Below are 27,618 nucleotides of genomic sequence, written 5' to 3' on the forward strand. Positions count from 1 at the left end.
GATAAGTTGTGCTTACCAGAAGATCTGACTACTGCATTCCCATAGAAAATCTATTTCTCACTCTAAATTAACTATGTTTCCCAATGCAGTCCTTTGAAAGAATGGTTAGCACAACTCAGTCTCTATAGGTCTGATAAACTCTGGCCACTGAGGAAACAAACTTTCAGAAAAGAAGAGCTGAAAATAGGAACTAAATCACTGTAAATTCACCAAAATAATACCCTGCTGTTAGGCCCTGTAAGCCACACTTTTCCCAGAGATATGCCTCTAACTTACAAGTCTCTTAATTTTCAAAATACAAGAGACATCACAGATACTGATCAGATTAATATGTAAGGCTGCTTAGTCTTAACATCCAGATGATTATCAACAAAGAAATAACAGTCTAACAAGTAGAAAGTTAGGCTGCACGAAATTAGTTTGCTTATAGCCCAGTTAAGTCAATAAAAAGAGGGGCTGGGAATAATTCTTCATTAAAGGAAACTATGTATTTAATCTGTAGGATTTATTTAGTACTGAAAAATCTCTTTTCTGGCTGGGTGCAGTGGCTCACGCCTGTAATCCCAGCACTTTGGGAGGCTGAGGCAAGTGGATCACCTGAGGTAGGAGTTTGAGACTAGCCTGGTCAACATGATGAATCCCCCATCTCTACTAAAAATATAAAAGATTAGCTGGGCGAGGTGGTGGGTGCTTGTAATCCCAGCTACTCTGGAGGCTGAGTCAGGAGAATCACTTGAACCCAGGAGGTGGAAGTTGCAGTGACCTGAGATCACGTCACTACACTCCAGCTGGGGTGACAGAGACCCTGTTCTCAAAAAGGAAAAAAAATAAATAAATAAATAAAAAGCTGATTATTCTGTTTAAGTCTTTGAGGCTATGACATAAAATCCATTTATGGTAGGATGCATCAGCTTACCCGTTCATAACCCAAAATTAACTTACCATCGTCTTGTGAGGAATATGGATAAATGTGGTGGGAAGCTTTTGACTTCTCATCAGTAAATGTTCCCTGGAAAGCAAACGAACAAAAACCATAAAAATAAAGCACATGGCAAATGAACTATGAGATGCCAGATACAAATTCCATAAGAATTATAAAAGCATGGTTTTACTTGTAAGACTTTCTTATTAAAAAAGACTTTATTTCTATAGTGATTAATGACTATAAACCAAAAAATTGTCTACACGGTTTAGACTGCTATATAGAAAAAGTAATTCAAGGATCTATTAGCTAGTTCTCTTTAGATCTCTCTCTCTGGGTATCCACATCAGTAATATGGGTACTACAAATTTTTTTTTTTTTTTTTTTTTAAATGGAGTCTTGCTCTGTCACCCAGGCTGGAGTGTGGCAGCGCGATCTTGGCTCACTGCAACCTCCCTCTCCCGGGTTCAAATAATTCTCTGCCTCAGCTTCCCAAGTAGCTGGGATTATAGGCATACGCACGCCCAGCAAACAGGAATTCACCATGTTGGCCAGGCTGGTCCTGAACTTCTGACCTTAAGTGATTCGCCAGCCTCAGCCTCCTAAAGTGCTGTGATTAGAGATGCAAGCCACTGTGCACAGTCAGGAACTACAACTTCTTAAAATTACTTCCAAAATCATTACAAATTATCATTATTTCAAGAAAATCAATGCAGTTCCTGGCCTTGAGTCATGAGCTAGGACTATGTGCAAAAGCATAATACAGACATATTGTCAAGTTCAATTTGACAGCATCGTAATAAAGTACTACAATAAAATGAGTCACGCAAATTTAGTTTCCTGATGTATATAAAAGTTACATTTTGGCCAAGTGTGGTGATTCACACCTGTTAATACTAGCACTCTGGGAGGCCGAGGTGGGCAGATCACTTGAGGTCGGGAGTTCAAGACCAGTCTGGCCAACATGGTGAAACCCCGTCTCTACTAAAAATACAAAAATTAGCTGGGCATGGTGGCAGACGCCGGTAATTCCAGCTACTTAGGAGGCTGAGGCAGGAGAATCATTTAAACCCGGGAGGCGGAGGTTGCAGTGAACCAAGACTGCATCACTGTACTCCAGCCTGGGTGACGGGCAAAACTCTGTCTCAAAAAAACAAAAAAATGTCAAAAGACAGTACTAGTACATGTGTATCAAGACAAAGTAAGCGGCCAGGCACGGTGGCTCACACCTGTAATCCCAGCACTTTGGGAGGCCCAGGGAGATGGATCACGAGGTCAGGCATTCAAGACCAGCCTGGACAACATACTGAAACCTCGTCTCTACTAAAAATACAAAACAAAAATTAGTCAGGCGTGGTGGTGGGTGCCTGTAATCCTTGCTACTTGGAAGGCTGAGGCAGAATTGCTTGAACCTGTGAGATGGAGGTTGCAGTGAGCCAAGATGGCGCCACTGCATTCTACCTCAGACAACAATGTAAGACTCCATCTCCAAAAAAAAACAAAACCACCACCACAAAGTAAGCTTAGGGAAGAGGGGGATTTCAATTCTTTTTTAAAAAACACATATGTCAACAGAATACATAAAATGGGGGGACTAGGGGAGACAGGATTACTTGAAAGTAATATTTCATTTCTTTCTACCAACAATTATGTAACCAACTCTATTTGACTTTATAATCTCTGTGATGCAGAGTTCTGTGATACAGAATACACTGGTCTCCTTAGGTCTATATAAGCATACTTCAAAGTAAGACTAATGACTCTGTACCAATGACTTATTATTAAATGCTACTACTCTAGGCTAAAAGCTAAAGGTGAGTGAAAAGAAAAAAACACTGGTACTTTAAGAACTTAAAAAGAGGCCAGGTGTGATGGTTCGTGTCTATAATTCTAACACTTTGGGAGGCCAAGGCTGGAGGATGACTTGATGCCAGGAGTTCAAGGCCAGACTGGGAACATAGGGAGAAACCATCATGGCTGGGTACAGTGGTTTACACCAGTAATCCCAGTACTTTGGGAGGCTGAGGTGGGCAGATCATTTGACATCAGGAGTTCAAGACCAAGCTCACCAATATGGCAAAACCCCATCTCTACGAAACATACAAAAATTAGCCAGGCATGGTGGCACACACCTATACTCCCACCAAGTCCAGAGGCTGAAGCACAAGAATTGCTTGAACCCGGGAGGCAGAGGCTGCAATGAGCCAGTATCGAACCACTGAACCCTAGCTTGGGTAACAGAGCGAGACTCTCTGTCTCCCAAAAAAAAAAAAAAAAAAAAAAAAACATGGAGGATCTCTTGAGCCCAGGAGTCCAAAGCTACAGTGAGCTAGTATATTAGGATAGTGCCACTGCACTCCAACCTGGGCAACAAAGTTAGACCTTGTCTCTAAAAAAGGGAAAAAAAAACTCAAGAAAAAACTTCCTTTTGATGCAAATATATCAAGAAATCCAAAACAATACTATGGTTGACATTTATTATTAGAGGCTTACAACTACAAAATGCTTTTATTTTTTTTTTTTTTGGTCTTGTTGTTTTTTCCTTTTTGTGGAGAACGGGGTCTCGCTATACTGCCCAGGCAGGTCTCAAACTCCTGGACTCAAGCTACCCTCTCGCCTCTGCCTCCCTAAGAGCTGGGATTACAGGCATGAGCCACAGCGCCCGGCACAACTACAAAATGAAGTGATCATGTCCATTATTAATTATCTGAGGTGACCATGTCTATTACCTGATGTCGTTTGATAATATCTTTCAATTTGTTAGCCAACTTCAGATCAATGTCTGGAATGAGGTAGATGTTGGGTCTGGTCAAACAATTGTTCTGAGGACAAAAAGAACAAGACTTTCAAATTCTCTTGGTTTTGAAATAGTATCACATTATTTACGCATTACATAAACCATCCCCAGGATAACCTTTTCTGCATTGAGTCACATCTGCCACAAAAAAGTTGAAAAACATGACCTAAAGAAATTCAGCAACTTTTTCATCAAGGTAACATATCATATTGCCAGATTAATCCTCCTAATTTTACCCAAATTTACTTCAACAGCCTAATGTAGTGTTTTTAACTATGCAAGGGGATTACAGTTCATCTTAAAAACAGTAATGACATGCCAAGCGTGGTGGCTCATGCCTGTGATCTCAGCACTTTAGGAGGCTAAGGCGAGTGGGCACTTGAGGTCAGGAGTTAGAAACCATCTTAGTGAGACCCCCTCTCTATTAAAAATACAAAATTAGCCAGGAGTGATGGTGGGCGCCTGTAATCCCCACTACTCAGGAGGCAAGGCTGGAGAATCGCTTGACCCCAGGAGGCGGAGGTTGCAGTGAGCTGAGACTGTGCCACTGTACTCCAGGTTGGGTGACAAGAAACTCCATTCCAAGAACAAAAAAATAGCAATGATAGAACATGTATGTTAACTCCCCAAACCATGAAAAAAACAAACAAAACATCCAATTACTTCCCTAGCTAAGAATCTGTGGGAAAAACAACTTTCACATATTGAATTAACAATAATACCTGACTGAATTTTTGCCAGCTACCTCTCCCTAGGAAGGCTAATTGAGTGATCAACAGAAATTATCAAACAATAAACATACTAGGAAAAACAAATAAGAAATTTAAGCATTCTCTTTTCCAGGTTATAATAGAGTTAGAGAAATAATATGTATATTTATGGTACAACAATGGAACAAATCGAAAGAAAATATTCAATCAAGTGAACAATAGGATGGAAGAGTGCTTATACTAAATAAGATGAAGGCAGGTTGGACTCCAGGTTTCATGCCTGTAATCCTAGAACTCTGGGAGGCCAAGCAGGCAGACTGCTTGAATTTAGGAGTTTGAGATCAACCTGGACAACATGGCAAAACCTCATCTCTACAAAATAATACAAAAAATTAGCCAGGTGTGATGGCATGTGCCTGTAGTTCCCAGCTACAGGGGAGGCTGAGGTGAGAGGATCACGTGAGCCCCAAAGTTCAAAGCTGCAGTGAGCATAGCCATGATCGAACCATTGCACTTCAGCCTGGGTGACAGAGAGCCTGTCTCAAAAAAAATAAAAATATTATAAAAAAATAAAGGCAATTCAAACAATACATTAGGTAAAATTAATGAAGAAAATTATAAATTATTTCACCATAAATTTTAATAGTCTTAAGACAAAATTAATTATAGCTCTAATCCCCAAACACCCATAAAAATAACAATACTTTTCAGGATATTTTCTTCCTTTGTCCTTTTGGCAATCCTTTTGGCAAAACTGAAATTATATTAAAGGAAAACTTTTTAAATAACCTAAGTTTCCAAGTTACCTGCACCAATGTTTTTTCAATGTTCATGAACATTTCCACATTACGATCCATTCGGGATGGGTTCTGTAGGTCAAACCTCCGCCTAAAAAAAAAGAAAGAAAATTTCTAGGTTAATTTGTCTCCCATCTTAAACACAAATGAAAAAAGTGGTTTTAGAATTTGATGCAAGTAAATTAGAAAGATTTGGAAATTAAAATAACACTCTACAAAATGTGTGAGATATTCTCTAAGTAATATAAGAATACATAGCATCAGCCTGGGCACGGTGGCTCATGCCCATAATCCCAGCACTTTGGGAGGCTAGGATGGGCAGATCACAAGGTCAGGAGATTGAGATCATCCTGGCTAAGAAGAGGAAACCCCGCCTCTACTAAAAATTCAAAAAATTAGCTGGGCGTGGTGGCACACGCCTGTAGTCTCAGCTACTCAGGAGGCTGAGGCAGGAGAACTGATTGAACCCACGAGGTGGAGACCACAGTGAGCTGAGATTGCGCCACTGCACTCCAGTCTGGGCGAGAGAGCGAGACTCCATCTCATAAAAAACAAAAACAAGGCAGGGCAAGGTGGCTCACGCCTGTAATGCCAGCACTTTAGGAGGCTGAGGTGGGCAGATCATGAGGTCAAGAGATGGAGATCATCCTGGCCAACTTGGTGAAACCCCATCTCTACTAAAAATACAAAAATTAGTGGTGTTGCTTGCCTGTAGTCCCAGCTACTTGGGAGGCTGAGGCAGGAGAATCGCCTGAACCCAGGAGGCAGAGGTTGCAGTGAGCCGAGATCGCACCACTGCACTCCAGCCTGGTGACAGAGTGACACTCCATTTCAAAAATAAAAATAAAAAAACAAGAATACACAGTATCAACACCTTTATAAAAGAGTTAGTATTAAGATTCACCTCAGTCAAAATGAAGTATCAATTCCATGACTTATCTAATTTTCCTTAAATTTGAGACATCTTACATCTTATGGAAAAGTAGTCCACAGATCCAAAGGCAGAGAGCTACCATATTTTACTTCAAGTATGAGGAAAGTTTGCCTATGTGTTTAAAAACCATTTGTTCAAATTCAACAGTATCTGTGTTCTCTTAGACAAAGGAAAGCATCTTGGGTATTTAATTCTGATATAGCTGTAAGACACGTGATTTAAACAGACAAGATTTCTCCAAATAAAATTTTTAACTGGCCACAGTAACAGTCGAGAGCAGAGATCATCCTTTAATCTGAAATCATGTATAGCTGGGATATCCCAAACCCAAATACCCAAACATACCATTCTTCTATTATCTTGGTCTATTTCTAGTCACTTCCACGTGATTAAATCTTTACAAAATCTAATGCCTGTTTCTCCTTACCTTTTATTCAATACCTACTTTGTTTTTGCTTCATTTTAGTTCTTTTAACACTAACATCCAGGAGAGGAGTAGAGCTTAGTAACTGAGAGTAAGGACTATGGAAAACTACCTTAGTCTTGAGCAATTTGTTAACCCAAGGATCAACTGCTTCATAAATATTATGGCCTACTGCAGGGTTTTGTGAAGGTTAAATGAGGTATATATTAGAATAGTGTTTAAGTTTAATACAAATTAAGGAATCAACAAATGCTAGCTATAGTTATAATTTTTGTTTTCTGAAGAAGGGTCTCACTGTGTCACCCAGGCTGCAATGCAGTGGTTCAGTAATAGCTCCCTGAAACCTTGAACTCCTGGGCTCAGGGATACTCCCACCTCAGCCTTGAATAGCTGAGTCCACAGGTACCAGTCACCATGCCCAGGTAACTGTTTTTTATTTTTATTTTTGTAAAGCCACAGGTCTCACTCTATTGGTCCAGGCTGGTCTCAAATACCTGGGCTCAAGCAATACTCCCGCCTCAGCCTCCCAAAATGCTGACATTACAGGAGTGAGCCAACACCCCTGGCCCATAGTTATAATTTTCTTAATCATTGCCATGAACTACATAGCATTAGGCAGTCTGAGGCGAGAGCTCATACTCTTAACTCACATGTCATGCTATTTTATCCTGGAGATGTTCCCCATACTTCCAATCTTTCTTTTTAAATTCTACAGCCTTTCCAGAATGTTACTATCCACTCAATGGGCCTGACACTATCACTTCCAAAAGCAGTCCCCAAGTCACTGCTCTATGAAGCTAAGCCTATCTTATCTCATTTCTTTTTTTTTGAGATGAAGTCTTACTGTCACCCAAGCTGGAGTGCCGTGGTGCGATCTCGATTCACCACAACCTCTGCTTCCTGGGTTCAAGTAATTCTTCTGCCTCAGCCTCCCAAGTAGCTGGGATTACAGGCGTGCTCCACAACACCCGGCTAATCTATTTTGTATTTTTAGTGGAGACAGGGTTTCTCCACGTTGGCCAGGCTGGTCTCGAACTCCTGACCTCAGGTGATCCGCCCGCCTCAGCCTTCCAAAGTGCTGGGATTATAGGCGTGAGCCACTACACCCAGTCATCTTTCATGTTCTTTTCTTTTCTTTTTTTCTTTGAGATGGAGTCTTGACCTGTGTCCCAGGTCAATGGTGCAATCTCAGCTCACTGCAACCTCCGCCTCCCAGGTTCAAGCGATTCTCCTGCCAGCCTCAAAGCTGGGATTACAGGTGTGTGCCACCATGCCCAGCTAATTTTTTGTGTCTTGGAAATAGGGATTCACCATGTGGGCCAGGCTGGTCTCGAACTCCTGAACTCGTAATCTGCCCGCCTTGGCCTCCTAAAGTGCTGGGATTACAGGTGTGAGCCACCACACACAGCCTTTCATGTTCTAGACACATTCTGTGCACAATGCTGATACAGCCCCATCATAGAACTATCTTATTAGACATCTAATTAGATACAATGGCCAGGTTTGTAAAACTTTTCCTTTATAGCCCTACTGGCTAGAAGAATGTGTAGCTTTATAAAGTAAACTACTCATCGGCAGGACATGGTGGCTCAAGCCTATAATCCCAGCACTTTGGGAGGCCAAGGCAGGTGTATCATGAGGTGAGGAGTTCAAGACCAGCCTTGCCAACATGGTGAAACCCCATCTCTACTAAAAATACAAAAATTAGCCGGGCATGGTGGAGGACGCCTGTAATCCCAGCTACTGGGGAGGCTGAGGCAGAGAATTGCTTGAACCCAGGAGGCAGAGGTTGCAGTGAGCTGAGGTCACGACACTGCACTCCAGCCTAGGTGACAAAGCGAGACTCTTATCTCAAAAAAAAAATAATAATAATGCTCATTATGACTGGTGACTAATATATATTATTACTTTTTCATTACTGTGGTAAGGTAAGATTAAAATGTTTCCTAAGGAAAGTGCAATTAAGAAATTAAGCAGCCGGGCGCGGTGGCTCACGCCTGTAATCCCAGCACTTTGGGAGGCCGAGGCAGGCAGATCATGAGGTCAGGAGTTTGAGACCAGCCGGGCCAAGATGGTGAAACCCTGTCTCTACTAAAAATGCAAAAATTAGCTGGGCGTGGTGGCGGATGCCTGTAATCCCAGCTATTCAGGAGGCTGAGGCAGGAGAATTCACTCGAACCCGGGAGGAGGAGGTTGCAGTGAGCCGAGACTGAGCCACTGCACTCCAACCTGGTGACACAGCAAGACTCCATCTCCAAAAAAAACAAAAAACAAAAAACAAAAACAAAAAAAAACTAGAATATTGTGACTTTGTAAAGTTGTAATGAAATGACTCTAAGTATTGAACATCAATGTCTGCCCATTACACATATAAAGAACAGAATAAGTTTTACTCTTATATACCTCCAGATAGAAGAATAAAACATTATCTATGATGTATTATTGCTGCCAAAAAAAAAAAAAAGAAACCAAATCAGACTCAGCTTCTACCACCAGTTTACAAGAAATTTAGAAGACCATGCTAAATGATAAACTGGAGGCATATAAGCAAAATCTAATAAAACATGGGCAATCCTATGAGACAACTGTTTTAGTAGAGGGGAGGTACTTGTGAGGAAAAGAGAGGGAAGAGATAGTGAAAAAGAAAACTTAGGCCAGGCGCGGTGGCTCACGCCTATAATCCCAGCACTTTGGGAGGCCGAGGCGGGTGGATCATGAGGTCAAGAGATCGAGACCATCCTGGTCAACAAGGTGAAACCCCGTCTCTACTAAAGATACAAAAATTAGCTGGGCATGGTGGTGCGCGCCTGTAATCCCAGCTACTCGGGAGGCTGAGGCAGGAGAATTGCTTAAACCCAGGAGGCGGAGGTTGCGGTGAGCCGAGATCGCGCCATTGCACTCCAGTCTGGGTAACAACAGCGAAACTCCGCCTCAAAAAAAAAAAAAAAAAAAAAGAGAAAAAAGAAAACTTCACCTTTTTCTGAAGAGAATTAAAGTCGTATCAACCAAAGGCAATGTCTGCACCTTGTTTGAATACTAATTCAAGTAAGATATAAAAATCATTTATGAGATGAGGGAAATTTGAACACTAAATCACTAGTTAATAATATTTAAAAATTGTTAATTTTCACATTTGTTAATAATGGTAGTGTTACTACACTTTCTAAAATTCTATTTTATAAATAAATACATGGCAAAATATCTAAACTTGACCCTTAAACAACACAGGTTGGTACTGAGCAGATCTACTCTTATGTGGATTTTCTTCTACCTCTACCACCCAAGAAAGCAAGATCAGCCTTTCTCCTTCCTCCTCAGACTATTCAATGTGAAGACAAGGATGACGATCTTTATAATGATATACTTCCACTTAATTAATAGTAAATATATTTTCCTTATTCTTCAGTTCTTCACCCCTCATTCTTCCTATTTGCATACCTGTTTCAGAGCTCTAATTACCTCTAAGATGTTTATTTTATTATTATTTTTAAAAATAGAGATTTTATCTTGCTATGTTGCCCAGGTTAGTCTTGAACTCCTGGCCTTAAGTGATCCTTCTGCCTCAGCCTCCCAAAGCGCTGGGATTACAGGTGTGAGCTACCACATCTGGCCCCACTAGGATTTTTGCTACCCTTTTGGGGCATGGTATATTAGACCATCCTGTGGGAATGGTCTCCAGGGTATCATAGCTTGCTGTCATCATACAAAGCTCCTTATTTGAGGCTACCTCTAGTCACTTCCCCATAAAACTGTTTGGCTCTATTGTTGTCTTTCCCTAGGCTCAGTGCATTTTTCTTCTTCCCTATAAAAGTTCACTTCTGATGCCGTTTTATACCACTTCTGAGGAATAAACTCTTCACCTGGGATCCATCCAGTGTTAAGAGTCCGATTTTTTCTTTTTTTTTTCTGACATGGAGTCTTGCTCTGTCTCCCAGGCTGCAGTGCAGTGCAACCTCCACCTCCCAGGTTCAAGCAATTCTCTGCCTCAGCCTCCCAAGTAGCTGGGATTACAGGCGCCCTCCACCACACTCTGCTAATTTTTTGTATTTTTAGTAGAGATGGGGTTTCACCATGTTGGCAAGGCGGGTCTCAAACTCCTGACCTCATGATCCACCCGCCCTGGCCTCCCAAAGTGCTGGGATTACAGGCGTGAGCCACCGTGCCTGGCCTAACAATCATAGTTCTAATTTGCATTCCTCTTACGGGTTGAAACTTGAATATCTTTCTGCGTTAATAGAAAGCAAAAATTAATTGATAAGTAAAATTTTCCAACCAAGGTTATGCTATATTTATCTGGTTTCGTAGTTTTAATTTTTTATTTGTGAGACAGGGACTTGCTCTGTCACCCAGGCTAGAGTGCAGTGGTGCGATCTTGACTCACTGCAGCCTTGACCTCCTGGGCTTAAGCAATGCTACCACCTAAGCCTCCTGAGGAGCTGAGTCTACAGGTATATATCATCATGCCCAGTTAATATTTAAATTTTTTGTAAAGATGTGGTCTCACTGTGCCGCCCAGGTTAAGTTCTCAAACTCTTGGCCTCAAATGATCCTACCACTTTAGCCTCCCAAAATGCTGTGGTTAATTTTTTCTTAATGTCTATGCATTTACATCTTTCCCTTACTTAGTATACTGCTTATTTGGTCATTCTATTAAATCATGGCTTGGCAAACCATTTTCGTTTATTATTATAAAAAACATAAACTACTTAAAAAGCAGAGAGAAGCTGGGCATGGTGGCTCGTGCCTTTTATCCCAGAACCTTGAGGCCGAGGAGGGAGGATCACTTGAGGTCAGGAGTTCAAGACCTGCCTGGCCAACATAGTGAAACCCCATTCCTACTAAAAATACAAAAATTAGCCAGGCATGGTGGCAGGCAATTGTAATCCCAGCTACTCAGGAGGCTGAGACAGGAGAACTGCTTGAACCCAGGAGGCAGAGATTGCAGTGAGCCAAGACGGCACCACTGCACTCCAGCCTGGGTGATAGATCAAGACCCTGTCTCAAAAAACAAAAACAAAAAAAGTTACAACATATAATCTCTTTAAAACTGTAAGAGAGAATAAACAACGTTCTAATCTCTGCACATGTGGGCACTAACAGTTACTTTTCTATTACTTAATTGAAGCTCATATTTAATCTCTCCTTTGAGAGATCCATTTGGATTTCCATAAGTATGTCAAACTTATTATCCTTTAGTTACATATAACTATACTTTAATTCTATGTGAAGTTTTATCCTTCAGGAGAAAAATTATAAATACGACATTCATTGATTTTAGCTATTCAGAAACATCCAGAAAGATCAAACGTTAACATTCCAATTCTGTAATCTCTCTCTCGCCCTTTTTTTTTCTTATTGACACAGGGTCTCACCTGTCACCCAGGCTGGAATGCAGTAGTGCGGCCTCAGGTTCACTGCAGCCTCCACATCCGGGGTTCAAGTGATCCTCCCACCTCAGCCTCTAAGTAGCTGGGACTACAGGCATGGCCACCACACCCAGCTAATTTTTCTATTTTTTTGTAGAGCCTGGATTCTCCCATGTTGCCTGGGATGGTTTCAAACTCCTGGGCTCAAGCAATCCACCCAGCTCGGCCTCCCAAAGTGCTGGGATTACAAGCATGAGCCACCACAGCTGACCAATTCTATAATATTAATTTGTACAGTGTCTTCACAAATATGCCAGTAATTACCAGGTATTCCCATTCAACCTCATATGCATGACACTAGAGCTTCATGTCATTAGAGACTAAAACAAAGACTACTGAGAAGTCAGTAAGAAATCAGAACCATAATGAAATAAGAAGAAAAAAGTGCTGGGCCATAATAAGGAAACCAGCAAACTTTGGACCTGAAGCCAGAAATGCAACCTAGACTTTGAGGTCCAATCAAAGTAACACAGACAAGGTTCAGAGAGGCATGGTAGACATAGGGCAAGTCAGGGCATGGTCAGAATGACAGGTCAGTATTCAGATATCCAAACAGTGTGCAGAGTTACTAAAATATGCATTCACTTCAAGTATGTGAAGTACCAGAGATGAGGGAAGGTGCACATTGAAACTAGGTACATAATTATACCTGAAAGGAAATCATTCTGGTACAATCTGCATAAAAGACTTGGTAAAATAATCATTCCTGACTCTGCTAACCCTATCTGCCTTTTTTAGCTCCACTTTTAACTTTAAAGAAACTGTATAGGCCGGGCAAGGTGGCTCAAGCCTGTAATCCCAGCACTTTGGGAGGCTGAGGCGGGTGGATCACGATGTCAAGAGATCGAGACCATCCCGGCCAATGTAGTGCAACCCTGTCTCTATTAAATATAAAAATTAGCTGGGCGTGGTGACATGCGTCTGTAGTCCCAGCTACTCGGGGGGCTGAGGCAGGATAATTGCTTGAACCTGGGAGGCAGAAGTTGTAGTGAGCCATGCCACTGCACTCCAGCCTGGCACCTGGCGACAGAGCAAGACTCCGTCTCAAAAAAAAAAAAAAAAGAAACTGAATTACACATATCTTTTCTAAACTACTACAAATGATTTCAGATAAAAATATTTCACTGTGGCCAAGCACAGTGGCTCACACCTGTAATCCCAGCACTTTGGGAGGCTGAGGTGGGTGGGTGGGTGGGTCACCTGAGGTTGGGAGTTCAAGACTAGCCTGACCAACAGAGAGAAACCCTGTCTCTACTAAAAATACAAAATTAGCCGGGTGTGGTGGCAAATGCCTATAATCCCAGTTACTCGGGAGCCTGAGGCAGGAGAATCGCTTGAACCCGGTAGGCCGAGGTTGCAGTGAGCTGAGATCCTGCCATTTGCACTCCAGCCTGGGCAACAAGAGCGAAACTCAATCTCAAAAAAAAAAATTTTATTGTGCACAAACTATAGACACAAAGCAAGTTCCATAATATGTGACCTAGGAAAAATCTTTTCACTTTGCTATTCTATCCTCAAATGTCCAGGTCAGGACTTGTGATAGCAGCTGAACAAGAAACGAGGACAGAAAAGAGTCCCAACTTGGAACCCAGAGTTAACAGTAGGGTACAAACCATTTCTTTTTTTTTTGAGACAGAGCCTCACTTTGTTGCCCAGGCTGGAGTGCAGTGATGTGATCATGGCTCACTGCAACCTCTCCCTCCTGGATTCAAGCACTTCTCATGCCTCAGTCTCCTGAGCAGCTGGGATTACAGGCACGTGCCACCACACTCAGCTAATTTTTCTATTTTTAGTAGAGATGGGGTTTTACTATGTTGGCGAAGCTGGTCCCAAACTCCTGACTTCAAGTGATCCACCCACCTCGGCCTCCCAAAGTGCTGGGATTACAGGCGTGAGCCACCTCATCCGGCAGGTACAAACCATTTCTACGATTACTCAGACATGTTGTTAGCCTTAAATTAGGGAATACCCTGGCGAGAGGTGCAACATCAGAGCTAGACAAAGAACTGGAAAACAGAGAGCTACCTCTGATAAGAAAAACAAAAAAGACTCTTGCTCTTTTAGTCAATCTTTTTTTTTTTGAGACAGAGTCTTGCTCTTTTGTCCAGGCTGAAGTGCAGTGGTACGATCTCAGCTCACTGCAACCTCCAACTCCCAGGTTCAAGCAATTCTCCTGCCTCAACCTCCTGAGTACCTGGGATTACAGGTGCCCGCCACAATGCCCAGCTAATTTTTTTTGTATTTTTAGTAGAGATGGGGTTTCACCAGGATGGCCAGTCTAGACTTGAACTCCTGACCTCAGGTGATCCAAATCAGTATCTATTAAACACCAACCATATATAAAAAGTTCCAGCAAATACACATTTAAGTATGTATCTTCTACTATCTACTATATAAATTATTTAATTACACACTTGTCCTGATTGTTGATCTAAATATTTATTTGCACTTCCCAGCCATAAAGTTTTGGGTTAGCTTAAGTTTTATGGTAAAATATATAAATTATATGTGTATTCTCCTGGAAAGATGCTAAGGTTATAAGCTGCACACAGGAAGTCAGCTGAAACTACCAGACAACTTCAAGACAATATACTCCAGTACCCCAACGCTACCCTGTCAAGTATGTCCCTGACAACCCCTCAATTCAGGACAATCATCATTAAATGCCACTAGTCCCAGCAGCTGTGGAAGCCCCAGAGTTCGAAAAAAAGAAAAAAAAAGAAATAGCACCAAAAGAGACAACTAGAAAAGCAGGAAAGACTGAAGGGAGCAAAACAGCAAGAACATCAGCAGGAATTCTCAATCTATCTCCAACACTGACCTAGGCAAAGATCTGTACTTCTCCTTTTATCCCTGTCCTGAGTATTCATATTGGAACACTCTTGAAAGCCTAGCTCACCTGATCTCTTAAAACTGCTATCTGGCCAGGTGCAGTGGCTCACACCTGTAATCATAGCACTTTGTGGGGCCAAAGAGGGTGGATCACCTGAGGTCAGGAGTTTGAGACCAGCCTGGCCAACATGGCAAAACCTCATCTCTACTAAAAATACAAAAATTAGCAGGACATGGTGGCAGGTGCCCATAATCCCAGTTACTCAGGAGGCTGCAGAAGGAGAACCGAATGAATCCAGGGAGCGGAGGTTGCAATGAGCCAAGATCACGCCACTTCACTCCAGCCTGGGTAAAAGAGCGAAACTCCATCTCTAAAAAAAAAAAAAAAAAAAAAAACAGGCCAGGTGTCGTGGCTCATGCCTGTAATCCCAGCACTTTGGGAAGCCAAGGCAGGCAGATAACAAGATCAAGAGTTTGAGACCAGCCTGGCCAACATGGTGAAACCCTGTCTCTACTAAGAATACAAAAATTAGCGGGGCATGGTGGCACATGCCTGTTATCCCAGCTACTTGGGAGGCTGAGGCAGGAGAATCACTTGAACCTAGGAGGCGGAGGTTGCAGTGAGCCAAGATTGCACCACTGCACTCCAGCCTGGGTGACAAAGCAAGACTGTCTCAGAGCGGGGGACGGAAACAGGCCAGGTACAGTGGCTCATGCCTGTAATCCTAGCACTTTCAGGGGCTAAGGCAGGCAGATCACGAAGTCAGGAAATTGAGAACATCCTGGCTAACATGGTGAAACCCCGTCTCTACTAAAACTTCAAAAAATTAGCCAGGCGTGGTGGCATGCACCTTTAGTCCCAGCTACTCAGGAGGCTCAAGCAGGATAATCGCTTGAACTGGAAGGTGGAGGTTGCCACCAGCCAAGTTTGCACCACTGCACTGCAGCCTGCGCAACAGAGTGAGACTCCGTCTCAAAAAACAAACAAAAACAAAACAAAACACTGCTATCTATCCACTTCAAATATAATGTATGAGTTAACTACAAACACACATTTTATGGTAAGTCTACCTTCTAATTTGCTAATAATGTTCACCTGTTATCTATAAAAAATTAAATATATCACTTGCCTAATAAATATATGGTTGTTGCCGGCTACAGTGGCTCACACATGTAATCCCAGAATTTTAGGGGCTGAAGTGGGTGGATTGCTTGAGGCTACGATTTCGAGACCAGCCTGGCCAACATGGCAAAACCCTGTCTCTACTAAAAACAGAAAAATTAGGCAGGCATGGTGGTGCATGCCTGTAGTCCCAGCTACTCAGGTGGCTGGGACGTAACGTAAGAATTGCTTGAATCTGGGAGGCAGAGGCTGCAGTGACCTGAGATTGTACCACTCTTCGTACTATTTTGAAGACCCCGTTTCAAAAATAAATAAATATGTGGTTGTTTAGTATTTTTCTTGGATGTAGGAACAAGATAAATTAGGGTTCTGGGAAAACACAACCTACATTAGACTTAATCATAATGTGCTTACAGGATTTTCTAACACCATGCAAGGAAACAGGACTTAAAAGTAAATAACTTAAGATCAAAACATGCAAACAAATACAAAAACTTACCATCCCTGTTCATTTTTATACTTGTAAGCAGCCCCAAGAATGTGACACAAGGTGCCTCCAGCTTTGAAATCCATGAAACATTTTGCCTAAAAATGATACAAATTACACATGAGAAAAATTAAGCTTCTCACAAAATTACTCATGTCTGAATTCTAACTTCTATGAATTCAAGGATATAAATACTAATTAAACAACCTCCTTAAATATCTTCTTGAATAAACTGAGGCATCAATACATTTTTCTAAAAGTAAAGTAGGCTGGAAATGGTGGCTCATGTCTGTAATCCCAACACTCTGGGATGGTGAGGCAGGAGGATCACTTGAGCCCAAGAGTTCAAGACCAGTCTGGGTAACATAGGGAGATCCTATCTCTAGAATAAAATTTAAAAATTGTCTGTGCATGTGGCACATGCCTGTAATCCAACTCAGGAGGCTGAGGTGGGAGGATCAGTTGAGCCTGTGAAGTTGAGTCTGCAGTAGGCCCTGATGGCTCTACCATACTCTAGCCTGGATGACAGAGTGAGATGCTGTCTCAAGAAAAATGAAATGAATAAAATAAACTGAATTGAAACTACTTCCTTTCAGCTGGTACAGTGGCTCACACCTACAGTTGCAGCTACTTGGGAGGCTGAGATGGAAAAAATCACTGGAGTACAGGAATTCAAGACCAGCCTGGACAATATAGAAAAACCCCATCCCCCTCCCCAAAAAAATTCCTTTTAAATTCCATGAACACATTATTATTGGAGTGAATAGTCTGTAAAGGCAAGATTTTAAAAAGATAAATCTAGGCCAGGAGCAATGGTTCACACCAGCAATTCTAACATTTTGAGACACAAAGGTGGGAGAATCACTTGATCCCAAGAGTCTCAGACCAGCTTGGGCAACACAGTGAGATCCCACATCTATAAAAAATTTAAAAATTAGGCCAGGTGCAGTAGCTCACACCTGTAATCCCAGCATTTTGGCAGGCCAAGGTGGGCAGATGGCTCGAACACAGCAGTTCAAGACCAGCCTGGGAAACAGAAAAGAAATTAGCCAGACATGGGAGAATGTGTCTATAGTCCCAGCTACTGAGGAGGCTGAGGGGGCAGGATGGCTTAAGCCTCAGAAGCAAAGCTGAGACCACGCCACTGTGCTCCAGCCTAAGGAACAAAGCTAGACTTTGCCTCAAAAATATATAAATATAAAAATTAGCTGGGCATGGTGCTGTGTGCCTGTAGGTAACACCTACTCAAGAGGCTGAGGTGGGAGGACTGCATGAGCATAGGAAGTCAAGCTGTATATACATCTACCATAAACCCTGGCTAAGAAAAAAACAAAAGGAAGTCAAGCTGTAGTGAGCTATAATGGCGACACCGCAATTCAGCCTGAGTGACAAGAGTATAACCTTATCTCAAAAAAAATTTTAATACAAAAGATAAATCAAAATGGCTCAAAAGTAAACACCTGCAACCCCAGTACTTTGGGAAACTGAGCAGGAAGGCAGGGAGAAAGGGAGGCCTGCTTGAAGCCACGAGTTTGAGGCCAGCCTGGTCAACAAAGTGAAACTCTGTCACACACACACACACAAAAAAGACCTCGGTGCAGTGGCTTACACATGTAATCCCAGCACTTTGGGAGGCCAAGGTTGAGAAACCCCATGCTGGTCAGGCTGGTCTTGACCTCCTGACCTCAGGTGATCCGACTACCTTCTAAAAAAACACAAAATTAGTCAGGTGTGGTGGCACATGCCTGCAATCCCAGTGACTCAGGAGGCTGAGGAAGGAAAATTGATTGAACCCAGGAGGCAGAGGTTGTAGTGAGCCAAGATCGTGCCATTGTCCTCCAGCCTGGGCAACAAGAGCAAAACTCCATCTCAAAAAAAAAAAAAAAAAAAAAAAAGAAAGAAAGAAACAAAAGTTATGGTACACTTTTTCACCTTATAGATTCTTGACTAAAAATATACAAAAATCAGGCTGGGCGAGGTGGCTCAGGTCTGTAATCTCAACACTTTGGGAGGCTGAAGCAGGCAGATCATTTGAGGTCAGGAGTTCCAGACCAGCCTGGCCAACATAGTGAAACCCCATCCCTACAAAGTGAAGTGTGGTGGCAGGCACCTGTAATCCCAGCTACTCAGGAGGCTGAGACAGGAGAATCGCTTGAACCTGGGAGGCAGAGGTTGCAGTGAGCTGAGATCATGCCACTGCACTCCAGCTTGGGCAACAGAGCGAGACTATCTCAACAAAAAACAAATATAAATAAATTATACAAAAATTATAAATATTTTTATTGTAATTTTTTATTTTTTTGAGAAAGGGTCTCACTCTGTCACTCAGGCTGGAGTGCAGTGGCATGATCTCAGCTCACTGCAACCTCTGCCTCCCAGGTTCAAGCAATTCTCATGTCTCAGCCTCCCAAGTAGCTGGGATTACAAGCATGTGCCAATATCCCTAAATTGGCTAAATTTTTGTTATTTATTTATTTATGTATTTATGCATTTTTAAGAGACGAAGTTTTGCCATATTGGCCAAGAGGATAAAGAAATCTTGACCTAAAGTGACCTGCCTTCCTTGGCCTCCTTAAGTGCTGGGGTTACAGGCATAAGCCACCTCACCCAGCCTATTACAATATTTTAATAACCATAAAAATATGGTTTAACTATATAAAACTGTATATAATAGCTAAAATCTATGCCAAAATTCAAGAGATCTGTGCTTTACAGATTATAAAAATATAGCTCAAATTCAATGAAATGCTGAATAATTTCCACATTATGAAGGTAAAAATATAATCTGAGCATCAAATAGGCTAAATAAGATGAAGGGTTATTAGAAACACCCATGCATATTTTCTTTACAACTATTACTATGGCCAGGCGAGGTGGCTTACGCCTGTAATCCCAGCACTTTGGGAGGCCGAGGCAGGTGAATCACAAGGTCAAGAGATTGAGACCATCCTGGCCAACATGGTGAAAACCCGTCTCACTAAAAAAATACAAAAATTAGCTGCGCATGGTGGCACGCGCCTGTAGTACCAGCTACTCAGGAGGCTGAGGCAGGAGAACTGCTTGAACCCAGGAGACGGAGGTTGGAGTGAGCCGAGATCTCGCCACTGCACTCCAGCCTGGCACCTGGTGAAAGAGCAAGACTCTGTCTCAAAACAAAAACAAAAACAAAAACTATTACTACAAAATAATATACTGAAAAGAACCACATGATATTAAACATTAAAAAGAGAGACAAAAGGCCAGGTGTGGGAGCTCACACCTGTAATCCTAACATTTTGGGAGGCTGAGGTGGGCAGATCCCTTGAGCTCAGGACTTCGAGACCTGTCTGGGCAACAGGGAGAAACCTTGCCTCTACTAAAAATACAAAAAAATTAGCTGGGCATGGTGGCAGGTGCCTATAATCCCAGCTACTCAGGAAATTGAGGCCACTGCTCTCCAGCATGGGCAACAGAGTGAGACTCCGTCTCAAAAAAAAAAAAAAGAGGCAGGCCAGGCACAGTGGCTCACACCTGTAATCCCAGCATTTTGAGAGGCCGAGGCAGGTGGATCACCTAAGGTCAGGAGCTTGAGACCAGTCTGGGCAACATGGTGAAACTCTGTCTCTACTAAAAATACAAAAATTAGCTGGGCGGGATGGTGTATGCCTGTAATCCCAGCTACTCAGGAGGCTGAGGCAAGAGAATCGCTTGAACCTGGCAGGTGAAGGTTACAGTGAGCCAAAATCACGCCACTTCACTGCAGCCTGGTCAACAGAGCAAGACAGTCTCAAATAAAAAACAGAGAGACAAAAAGCAGAATGGTGGTTGCCAAGAAAAGAGGGACGAGAAATGGGAGTTACTGATTAATAGATACAGAAGCGATCATAATTTCTCAATTCCATAATCCTAAAACTTCAGGAAGCTGAGGCAGATCACTTGAGCCCAAGAGTTGAAGACCAACCTGGACAACATCGTGAGACCTCACCTCTGTTTAAAAAAAAAGTAATAAATAAAAGTTAAAAGTATCCTGTAATCCCAGCACTTTTGGAAGCCAAGTTCTATGGATCACTTGAAGTCAGAAGTTTGGGATGAGCCTGGCCAACATGGTAAAATCCCATCCCTACCAAAAAAATACAAAAATTAGCCAGGTGTGGTGGCACACACCTATAGTCCCAGCTACTTGAGAGGTTGAGGTGGGAGAATCACTTGAATCTGGGAGGCAGAGGTTGAAGTGAACCAAGATCATGCCACCATACTCCAGGCTAGGTGACAGAGTGAGACCCTATCTCAAAAAACAATAAAAATCATTAAAATGGCATACTTTGTTATAGATATTCTAACATAATTAAATATAAATGAGTAAAATTTTAAAAAATAAATAGGCCAAGCACAGTGGCTCAAGCCTATAAAACCAGCACTTTGGGAGGCCAACGAGGCAGGATCACTTGAGACCAGTAGTTCAAGGCCATCCTGGGCAGCACAGCAAAACCTCATCTCTAAAATGAGCTGGGTATGTGGGCACATGCCTGTGGTCCCAGCAACTCAGGAAGCTGAGGTGAATAGATTGCTTTAGCCTGGGAGGTTGAGGCTACAGTCAGCTGTGACCACACCACCGCACTCCAACCTGCATGACACAGGAAGACCCTTTCTTTAAATAAATATATATATAATTATACACACACACACACACACACACACACACACACGGGGTGGGGGGAGAGAGAGAGAGAGAAAGAGAGAGAGCGAACGCAGATAAAATTAAGAAGAATCGGCCAGGCGTTGATGGCTTACGCCTGTAATCCCACCACTTTGGGAGGCTGAGGCGGGTGGATCACCTGAGGTCAGGAGTTTGAGACCTGGCCAACATAGCAAAACCTGGTCGCTACTAAAAATGTAAAAGTTAGCTGGACGTGGAGGTGGACGCCTGTAATCACAGCTACTTGGGAGGCTGAGGTGGGAGAATCGCCCTAACCCAGGAGGCAGAGGTTTCAGTGAGCCGAGATCACACCACTGCACTCCAGCCTGGCCAAAAAGAGCAAAACTCCATCTCCAAAAAAAAAAAAAAAAAAAAAAAATTAAGAAGAATCATTAAGATGAGCTCTTCCAATCATTAAGATAAGCTGACACACTCTCCAAGTCAGTCTGGTTATCCTGTGCTTTTTAAATATGTAGGTTTTCTGAGCACCTACTATTTTGGCCAAGTCTATACCAGTATATCCCAAATGCTACATTATATTGTCCTTCAAAAAAAAAAATACATCTGGGTGCAGTTCTTATCCATTGATAAGTTTTATCTTTGAAAATGCACGAGTCATTATAATAGTGTAATGTAAACATCTTAAAATAGACTAATGTAATAGGTAGGTACCTTCTAGAGTAGAATGACACTTATTTCTCCTATAGAAAGCCTTTCCTAAATCCTCGGATTGGTCTGAAATATTCTCCTCCAACCACTGTAATCACTATTGCACCTCAGCATAATACTGACTTGACTGATTAATATATTTTATGTGGAATATTAACTCCTTGGTGGACAGAACAGTGCTTATTCAAATCTATCACCAATATTCAGCAATATGCCACCTGACAACATAGATAATCTGAATTTCCTCAACAGTTTAACTATATTGAAACCATTTAAAATTAGAGATCTGGCAGGGCACGGTGGCTCATGCCTGTAATCCCAGCACTTTGGGAGGCCACGGTGGGTGGATCACTTGAGGTCAGGAGCTCGAAACCAGCCACCATGATCAACATGGTGAACTCCATCTCTACTAAAAATACAAAAACTAGCTGGGCATGGTGGTGGGCACCTGTAGTCCCAGCTACTTGGGAGGCTGAGACAGGAGAATTGCTTGAACCTGGGAGGCGGAGGTTGCACTGAGCCAAGATCAAGTCACTGCACTCCAGCCTGGGCAACAGAGCATGACCCTGTCTCAAAATAAATAAATAAATAAAAATAAAATTAGAGATCCACGCTACTGAGAAATACACTAAGCAGGCCATAACAATAAAACATCTATATAAATAATTTAAGGTCAATTTCTCAACAGATATTAAATCTGAAAAATGAAATCATTACCAAATACATACTTCAGACAAAGTAACTTTGTTGTTGTTGTTGTTGTTGTTTTGAGACTGAGTCTTGCTCTTGTCACCCAGGCTGAAGTGCAGCGGCGCAATCTTGGCTCCCTGCAACCTCCACCTCCCAGGTTCAAGTGATTGTCCTGCCTCAGCCTCTTGAGTAGCTGGGATTACAGGCATGTACCACCACACCCAGCTAATTTTTGGATTTTTAGCAGAGATGGGGTTTCACCAGGTTGGCCAGGCTGGTCTTGAACTCCTGACCTTAGGTGATCTGCCTGCCTCGGCCTCCCAAAGTGCTGGGATTACAAGCATGAGCCACTGCACCTGACAGATAAAGTAACTTTTACTCAATCACTACAGGGACAGAGACTGAAAATGAAGTAGAAAACAGACATTCAATTTTTCAGTGGTAAAGTATGCATAAAATCATACAGGGAGGCCAGGCGCAGTGTAATCCCAGCACCTTTGAGGCCACAGCTCAAGATCTCTTGAGCCCAAGGGTTTGAGACCAGCCTGCGTAACATAGGGAGACCTTGTCTCTATTATTTAAAAAATAAAACTAAAAAGGAATAGAGGGAACTGATGAACCTATCAAAGGTACTAATTCCAGTAATGAAGTTTAACAAGATAAAAACCTCTACAGATGTGGCGAAATAAAATCGGGGGGTGGGGGGGTGGTGGCGGAAGGCAAGGTTTATCCATATTTCAAGGATTCCTACAGCTTGCACAGAAATGGATTTGGGATAGAAATGGATTTGGGATTGGCTCAAAAAAAGCTCAGTAGCACAATCACTCAAATGAAAAAGTGAGAAACCAAAGTTAGGTAATGGAAAGCTGGGGATAGGGACAAGAGACTTCTTAGAGACATTCACTGCACCTTGACTGTATCTCCCTACTCAAGCCCCAACCCATAAACCCCCAGGCCAAAGAGGCCCTGCACTAACTCGTAGTGAGTGTGGTTCTTAAACATTCCCTAAATGAAAAGCACAAGATGTTTGAGTAAATTCTTGTTAATTAGTACTGGAAAACCTAAAGAATAAAAAGGCAGCCAGATGCAGTGGCTCACACCTGTAATCCTAACACTTTGAGAGGCTGACACAAGAGATCACTTGAGGCCAGGAGTTCAAGAACTGGAGCAACATAACATAGCAAAACCCAGTCTCTACAAAATAATTAAAATAAAATTAGCCGGGAATGGTAGGATGTACCTCCCAGCTACCCAGTAGGCTGAGTCAGGAGGACTGGCTGACCCTAGCAGGTTGAAGTTGCAGTGAACTATGATCACAGTCCTGTCTCAAAACAACAACAACAAAAAAAAAAGTAGCAAAAACTGAAATTTCCAGAGCCAGCAAAATGCTGCCTCATATGAGTATCTATCTCAACAGCTGCACACTCTAATTAGAGACTCCGGGGATCAAAATCAGCTCTAACAGGCTGCCTCTACTCCCAACTGTGTGACCCAATTGCTCTTAATAAACTGTTCTTTGTGACAGTCTTGCAGTAAATAACAAAAAAAATAAAAATAAAAATAAAAATAAAAATAAAATAAAACGGTTCTATCCTTGACTGATTCTATTGGAAATTTAATCTGATTTTATCCTGGGTATATATAAGTGGTCTCATCCTACTTATTTATAGCCCACCTAAAGTCCTGCTAAGCTGAATGAAACTTAGAAAAGATAAATTTACTACAATAATTTGTGCCATGGAGTCCTTATTTCTTTTCTGAGACGGAGTCTTGCTTTGTCACCCAAGGCAGAGTGCAGGGGAATGATCTTGGCTCACTGCAACCTCTGCCCCCCAACCCCCAGGTTCAAGCGATTCTCCTGCCTCAGCCTCCCGAGTAGCTGGGATTACAGGCGCCCAGCACCGTACCTGGCCAATTTTTTTACTTTTTAGTAGAGATAGGGTTTCACCATCTTGGCCAGGCTGGTCTCAAACTCCTGACCTCGTGATCCACCTGCCTCAGCCTCCCAAAGTGCTGGGATTACAGGCATGAGCCACCACGCCCATCCAGGAGTCCTTATTTCTTTATTCCTTCATTCATAAAAGACAAAATAGTGCTAACAATTGGTAAAAAGAAACGTGTGTTTTTATGAAAGTATACACATTTATTATACTATGTTTATGTCTATCAGTCAATAAATGACTATGCCAGAAAAGGGATGTGAAGAAGTAAATAAGCAAGCAGAGAATGTGTCCACAAAACCAAGAGAGTTCACAGGAAATCACAGTCATCCTCACACCCTGAAAATGGTCTAGAGAGACAAAGTCATCCTTACACCTTGAAAATGATCAATAGAGAAAAAAAATATACCATTTAAATTCCAGAATTCTTATACTTCACAAAGTAAAATGACATGTCAAAAATTCCATATATTTACTTATCCATTAAACTTCTTTGGAATTTGTCTAATCATTAGCACCTCTAATGACAGGTTTTCGCTACTGTAATACTCTTATTCTTGGAGACAACAAAAAGTATTAGCATTGCTATCAATCACTGAGAATTTACCATGAAGAACTTTTGATTTATTACCTCATTTACTCATCAAAACAATCATATGAGGCTGGGCGTGGTGGCTCACGCCTGTAATCTCAGCACTTTGGGAGGCCAAGGCAGGCAGATCACCTGAGGTCAGGAGTTCAAGACCAGCCTGGCCAACATGGTGAAACTGTCTTTTTAAAAAACAATCATATGAACTTCACTCTTTTACACCCATTTTATAGATGAGAAAAGAGTGTTGCTGGCTCCAGCAATATGGCTGAATAAATAAATATTACACCCTACCGCTATAAACATGTAGAAATGTTGGGTAAATATAACAGACATTATTTTAAATGAGCAGCTGAATTCCTAGAAAGAAAGCAAATCCTCAGGTGCAAAAATCAGAGAGAGGAAAAAAACGAAACAACTAAAAGTCAAAGTGGGATCTTGTGAGGTTAAAAAATAAAACCCTGCCGGGCGTGGTGGCTCATGCCTGTAATCCAAGCACTTTGGAGGTCAAGGCAGGCAGATCACCTGAGGTCGGGAGTTCAAGACCAGCCTGACCAACATGGTGAAACCCCGTCTTTATAAAAAAATATAAATAAATAAAAAATAAAATAAAATAAAACCCTAGGCTGGGCACGGCGGCTCAGCTTTGGGAGGCCAAGACTGGCAGATCACTTTAGGTCAGGAGTTCGAGACAAGCCTGGCCAACATGGTGACTCTAATAGTATCTCTACTAAAAATACAAAAATTAGCCAGGCATGGTGGCAGGCACCTGTAATCCCAGCTACTTGGAAAGCTGAGACAGGAGAATTGCTTCAACCCAGGAGGGAGAGGCTGCAGTGAGCCGAGATCGCGCCGCTATACTCCAGCCCAGCAACAGAGCAAGACTCTGTCTCAAAAAAAAAAAATTAGCCAGGCATGGTGCTGCATGTCTGTAATCCCAGCTACAAAGGAGGCTGAGGCAGGAGAATTGCTTAAACCCAGAAGGCAGAGGTTGCAGTGAACCAAAACTGCACTCCTGCACTCCAGTCTCAGTGACAGAGTGAGAGTCTGTCTCAAAAAATTAATTAAAGCTGGACGTGGTGGCTCACGCCTGTAATCCAAGCACTTTGGAGGCCAAGGAGGGTGGATCACCAGAGGTCGGGAGTTCAAGACCAGCCTGACAAACATGGTGAAACCCCGCCTTTAAAAAAAAAAAAAAAACTAATTAAAAAGAGTGGACTTTTTTCAAAAAGCATTATACTTTATAAGTGTAAAATGTAAAACAATAAAGTTTCTGGAAGAAAATACAGTAGAATATATACATGACTTTACAAAAGGCACAGATTTCTTTTTTTGTTTTAAGACAGAGTTTCGGGCAGACACTGTGGCTCATGTCTGTAATCCCAGCACTTTGGGAGGCCAAGGCAGAAAGATCACAAGGTCGAGAGATCGAGACCAGCCTGGACAACATGGTGAAACCCCGTCTGTACTAAAGAACACAAAAATTAGCTGGGCGTGGTGGTGCATGCCTGTAGTCCCAGCTACTCAGGAGGCTGAGGCAGGAGAATTGCCTGAACCCAGGAGGCGGAGGTTACAGTTAGCCGAGATCACGCCACTGCACTCCAGCCTGGCACCTGGTGGCAGAGTAAGACTGTCTCAAAAAATAAAAGAGCAAAAGGGCCGGGTGCGGTGGCTCACGCCTGTAATCCCAGCACTTTGGGAGGCTGAGGCGGGTGGATCACAAGGTCAAGAGATCGAGACCATCCTGGTCAACATGGTGAAACCCCGTCTCTACTCAAAATATAAAAAATTAGCTGGGCATGGTGGCGCGTGCCTGTAGTCCCAGCTACTCAGGAGGCTGAGGCGGGAGAATTGCCTGAACCCAGGAGGCGGAGGTTGCGGTGAGCCGAGATCACGCCATTGCACTCCAGCCTGGGTAACAAGAGCGAAACTCCGTTTCAAAAAAAAAAAGAAGAGAAAGAGTTTCGTTCTTGTTGCCCAGGCTGGAATATAATGGCACAATCTCAGCTCACTGCAACCTCCACTTCCGGATTCAAGCAATTCTCCTGCTTCAGCTTCCAGAGTAGCTGGGATTACAGGCATGCGCCACCTTGCCTGACTAATCTTGTATTTTTAGTAGAGACGGGGTTTCACCACGTTTGTCAGGCTAGTCTTGAACTCCTGACCTCAGGTGATCTGCTCGCCTCAACCTCCCAAAGTGCTGGGATTACAGGCCTGAGCCACCGCGTCCGGCCAGAAAAGGCAAAGAGTTCTGTAAGAACACAAAAAGCATTAACAATACAGAAAAATTTTACTAAATTTCTCTATATCAGGAATTGGCGAACAATGGTCCATGGGTCAAATGCAGTCCACTCCCATTTTTGTAGCTGAAACAAATTCATACTCATTCATATGTTTCCTGTGGCTGCTTTCACCCAACAGCACCAAAAGTGAGTAGCTATATCGCAGACCATATGACCCAAAAAGCCCAAAGTATCTGGCATTTTACAGAAAAAATTTACCATTTCCTGCTCTATATTACAATTATAAACCTCTGCTCATCAAAGGACATCATCATCAGAGTACAAACATAAACTATCAAGAGGGAGAAGAGACCTGCAATA

General features: G+C 42.4%; 1 protein-coding gene across 2 annotated transcripts in view; it reads right to left on the reverse strand.

Annotated features, from left to right (window-relative positions):
- SMARCC1 (SWI/SNF related, matrix associated, actin dependent regulator of chromatin subfamily c member 1) overlaps positions 1 to 27,618 on the reverse strand; it is a 202,799-nt gene that overhangs the window by 143,297 nt on the left and 31,884 nt on the right. Inside the window, exons 3-6 of one of the 2 annotated variants that reach the window (XM_012473838.3) lie at positions 16,465 to 16,550; positions 5,236 to 5,317; positions 3,652 to 3,744; positions 943 to 1,009 (exon numbers count right to left, since the gene is read on the reverse strand). In XM_012473838.3, the coding sequence (XP_012329261.1) occupies positions 943 to 1,009; positions 3,652 to 3,744; positions 5,236 to 5,317; positions 16,465 to 16,550 (328 nt within the window). The remainder of the gene's footprint in view (positions 1 to 942; positions 1,010 to 3,651; positions 3,745 to 5,235; positions 5,318 to 16,464; positions 16,551 to 27,618) is intronic. The other variant, XM_064367033.1, reaches the window with a different exon arrangement.

This window comes from Aotus nancymaae, unplaced genomic scaffold (genome assembly GCF_030222135.1).
Source record: "Aotus nancymaae isolate 86718 unplaced genomic scaffold, 86718_ANA_hifiasm-v0.15.2.pri h1tg000067l, whole genome shotgun sequence".
In the NCBI taxonomy this organism is placed as follows: domain Eukaryota; kingdom Metazoa; phylum Chordata; class Mammalia; order Primates; family Aotidae; genus Aotus; species Aotus nancymaae.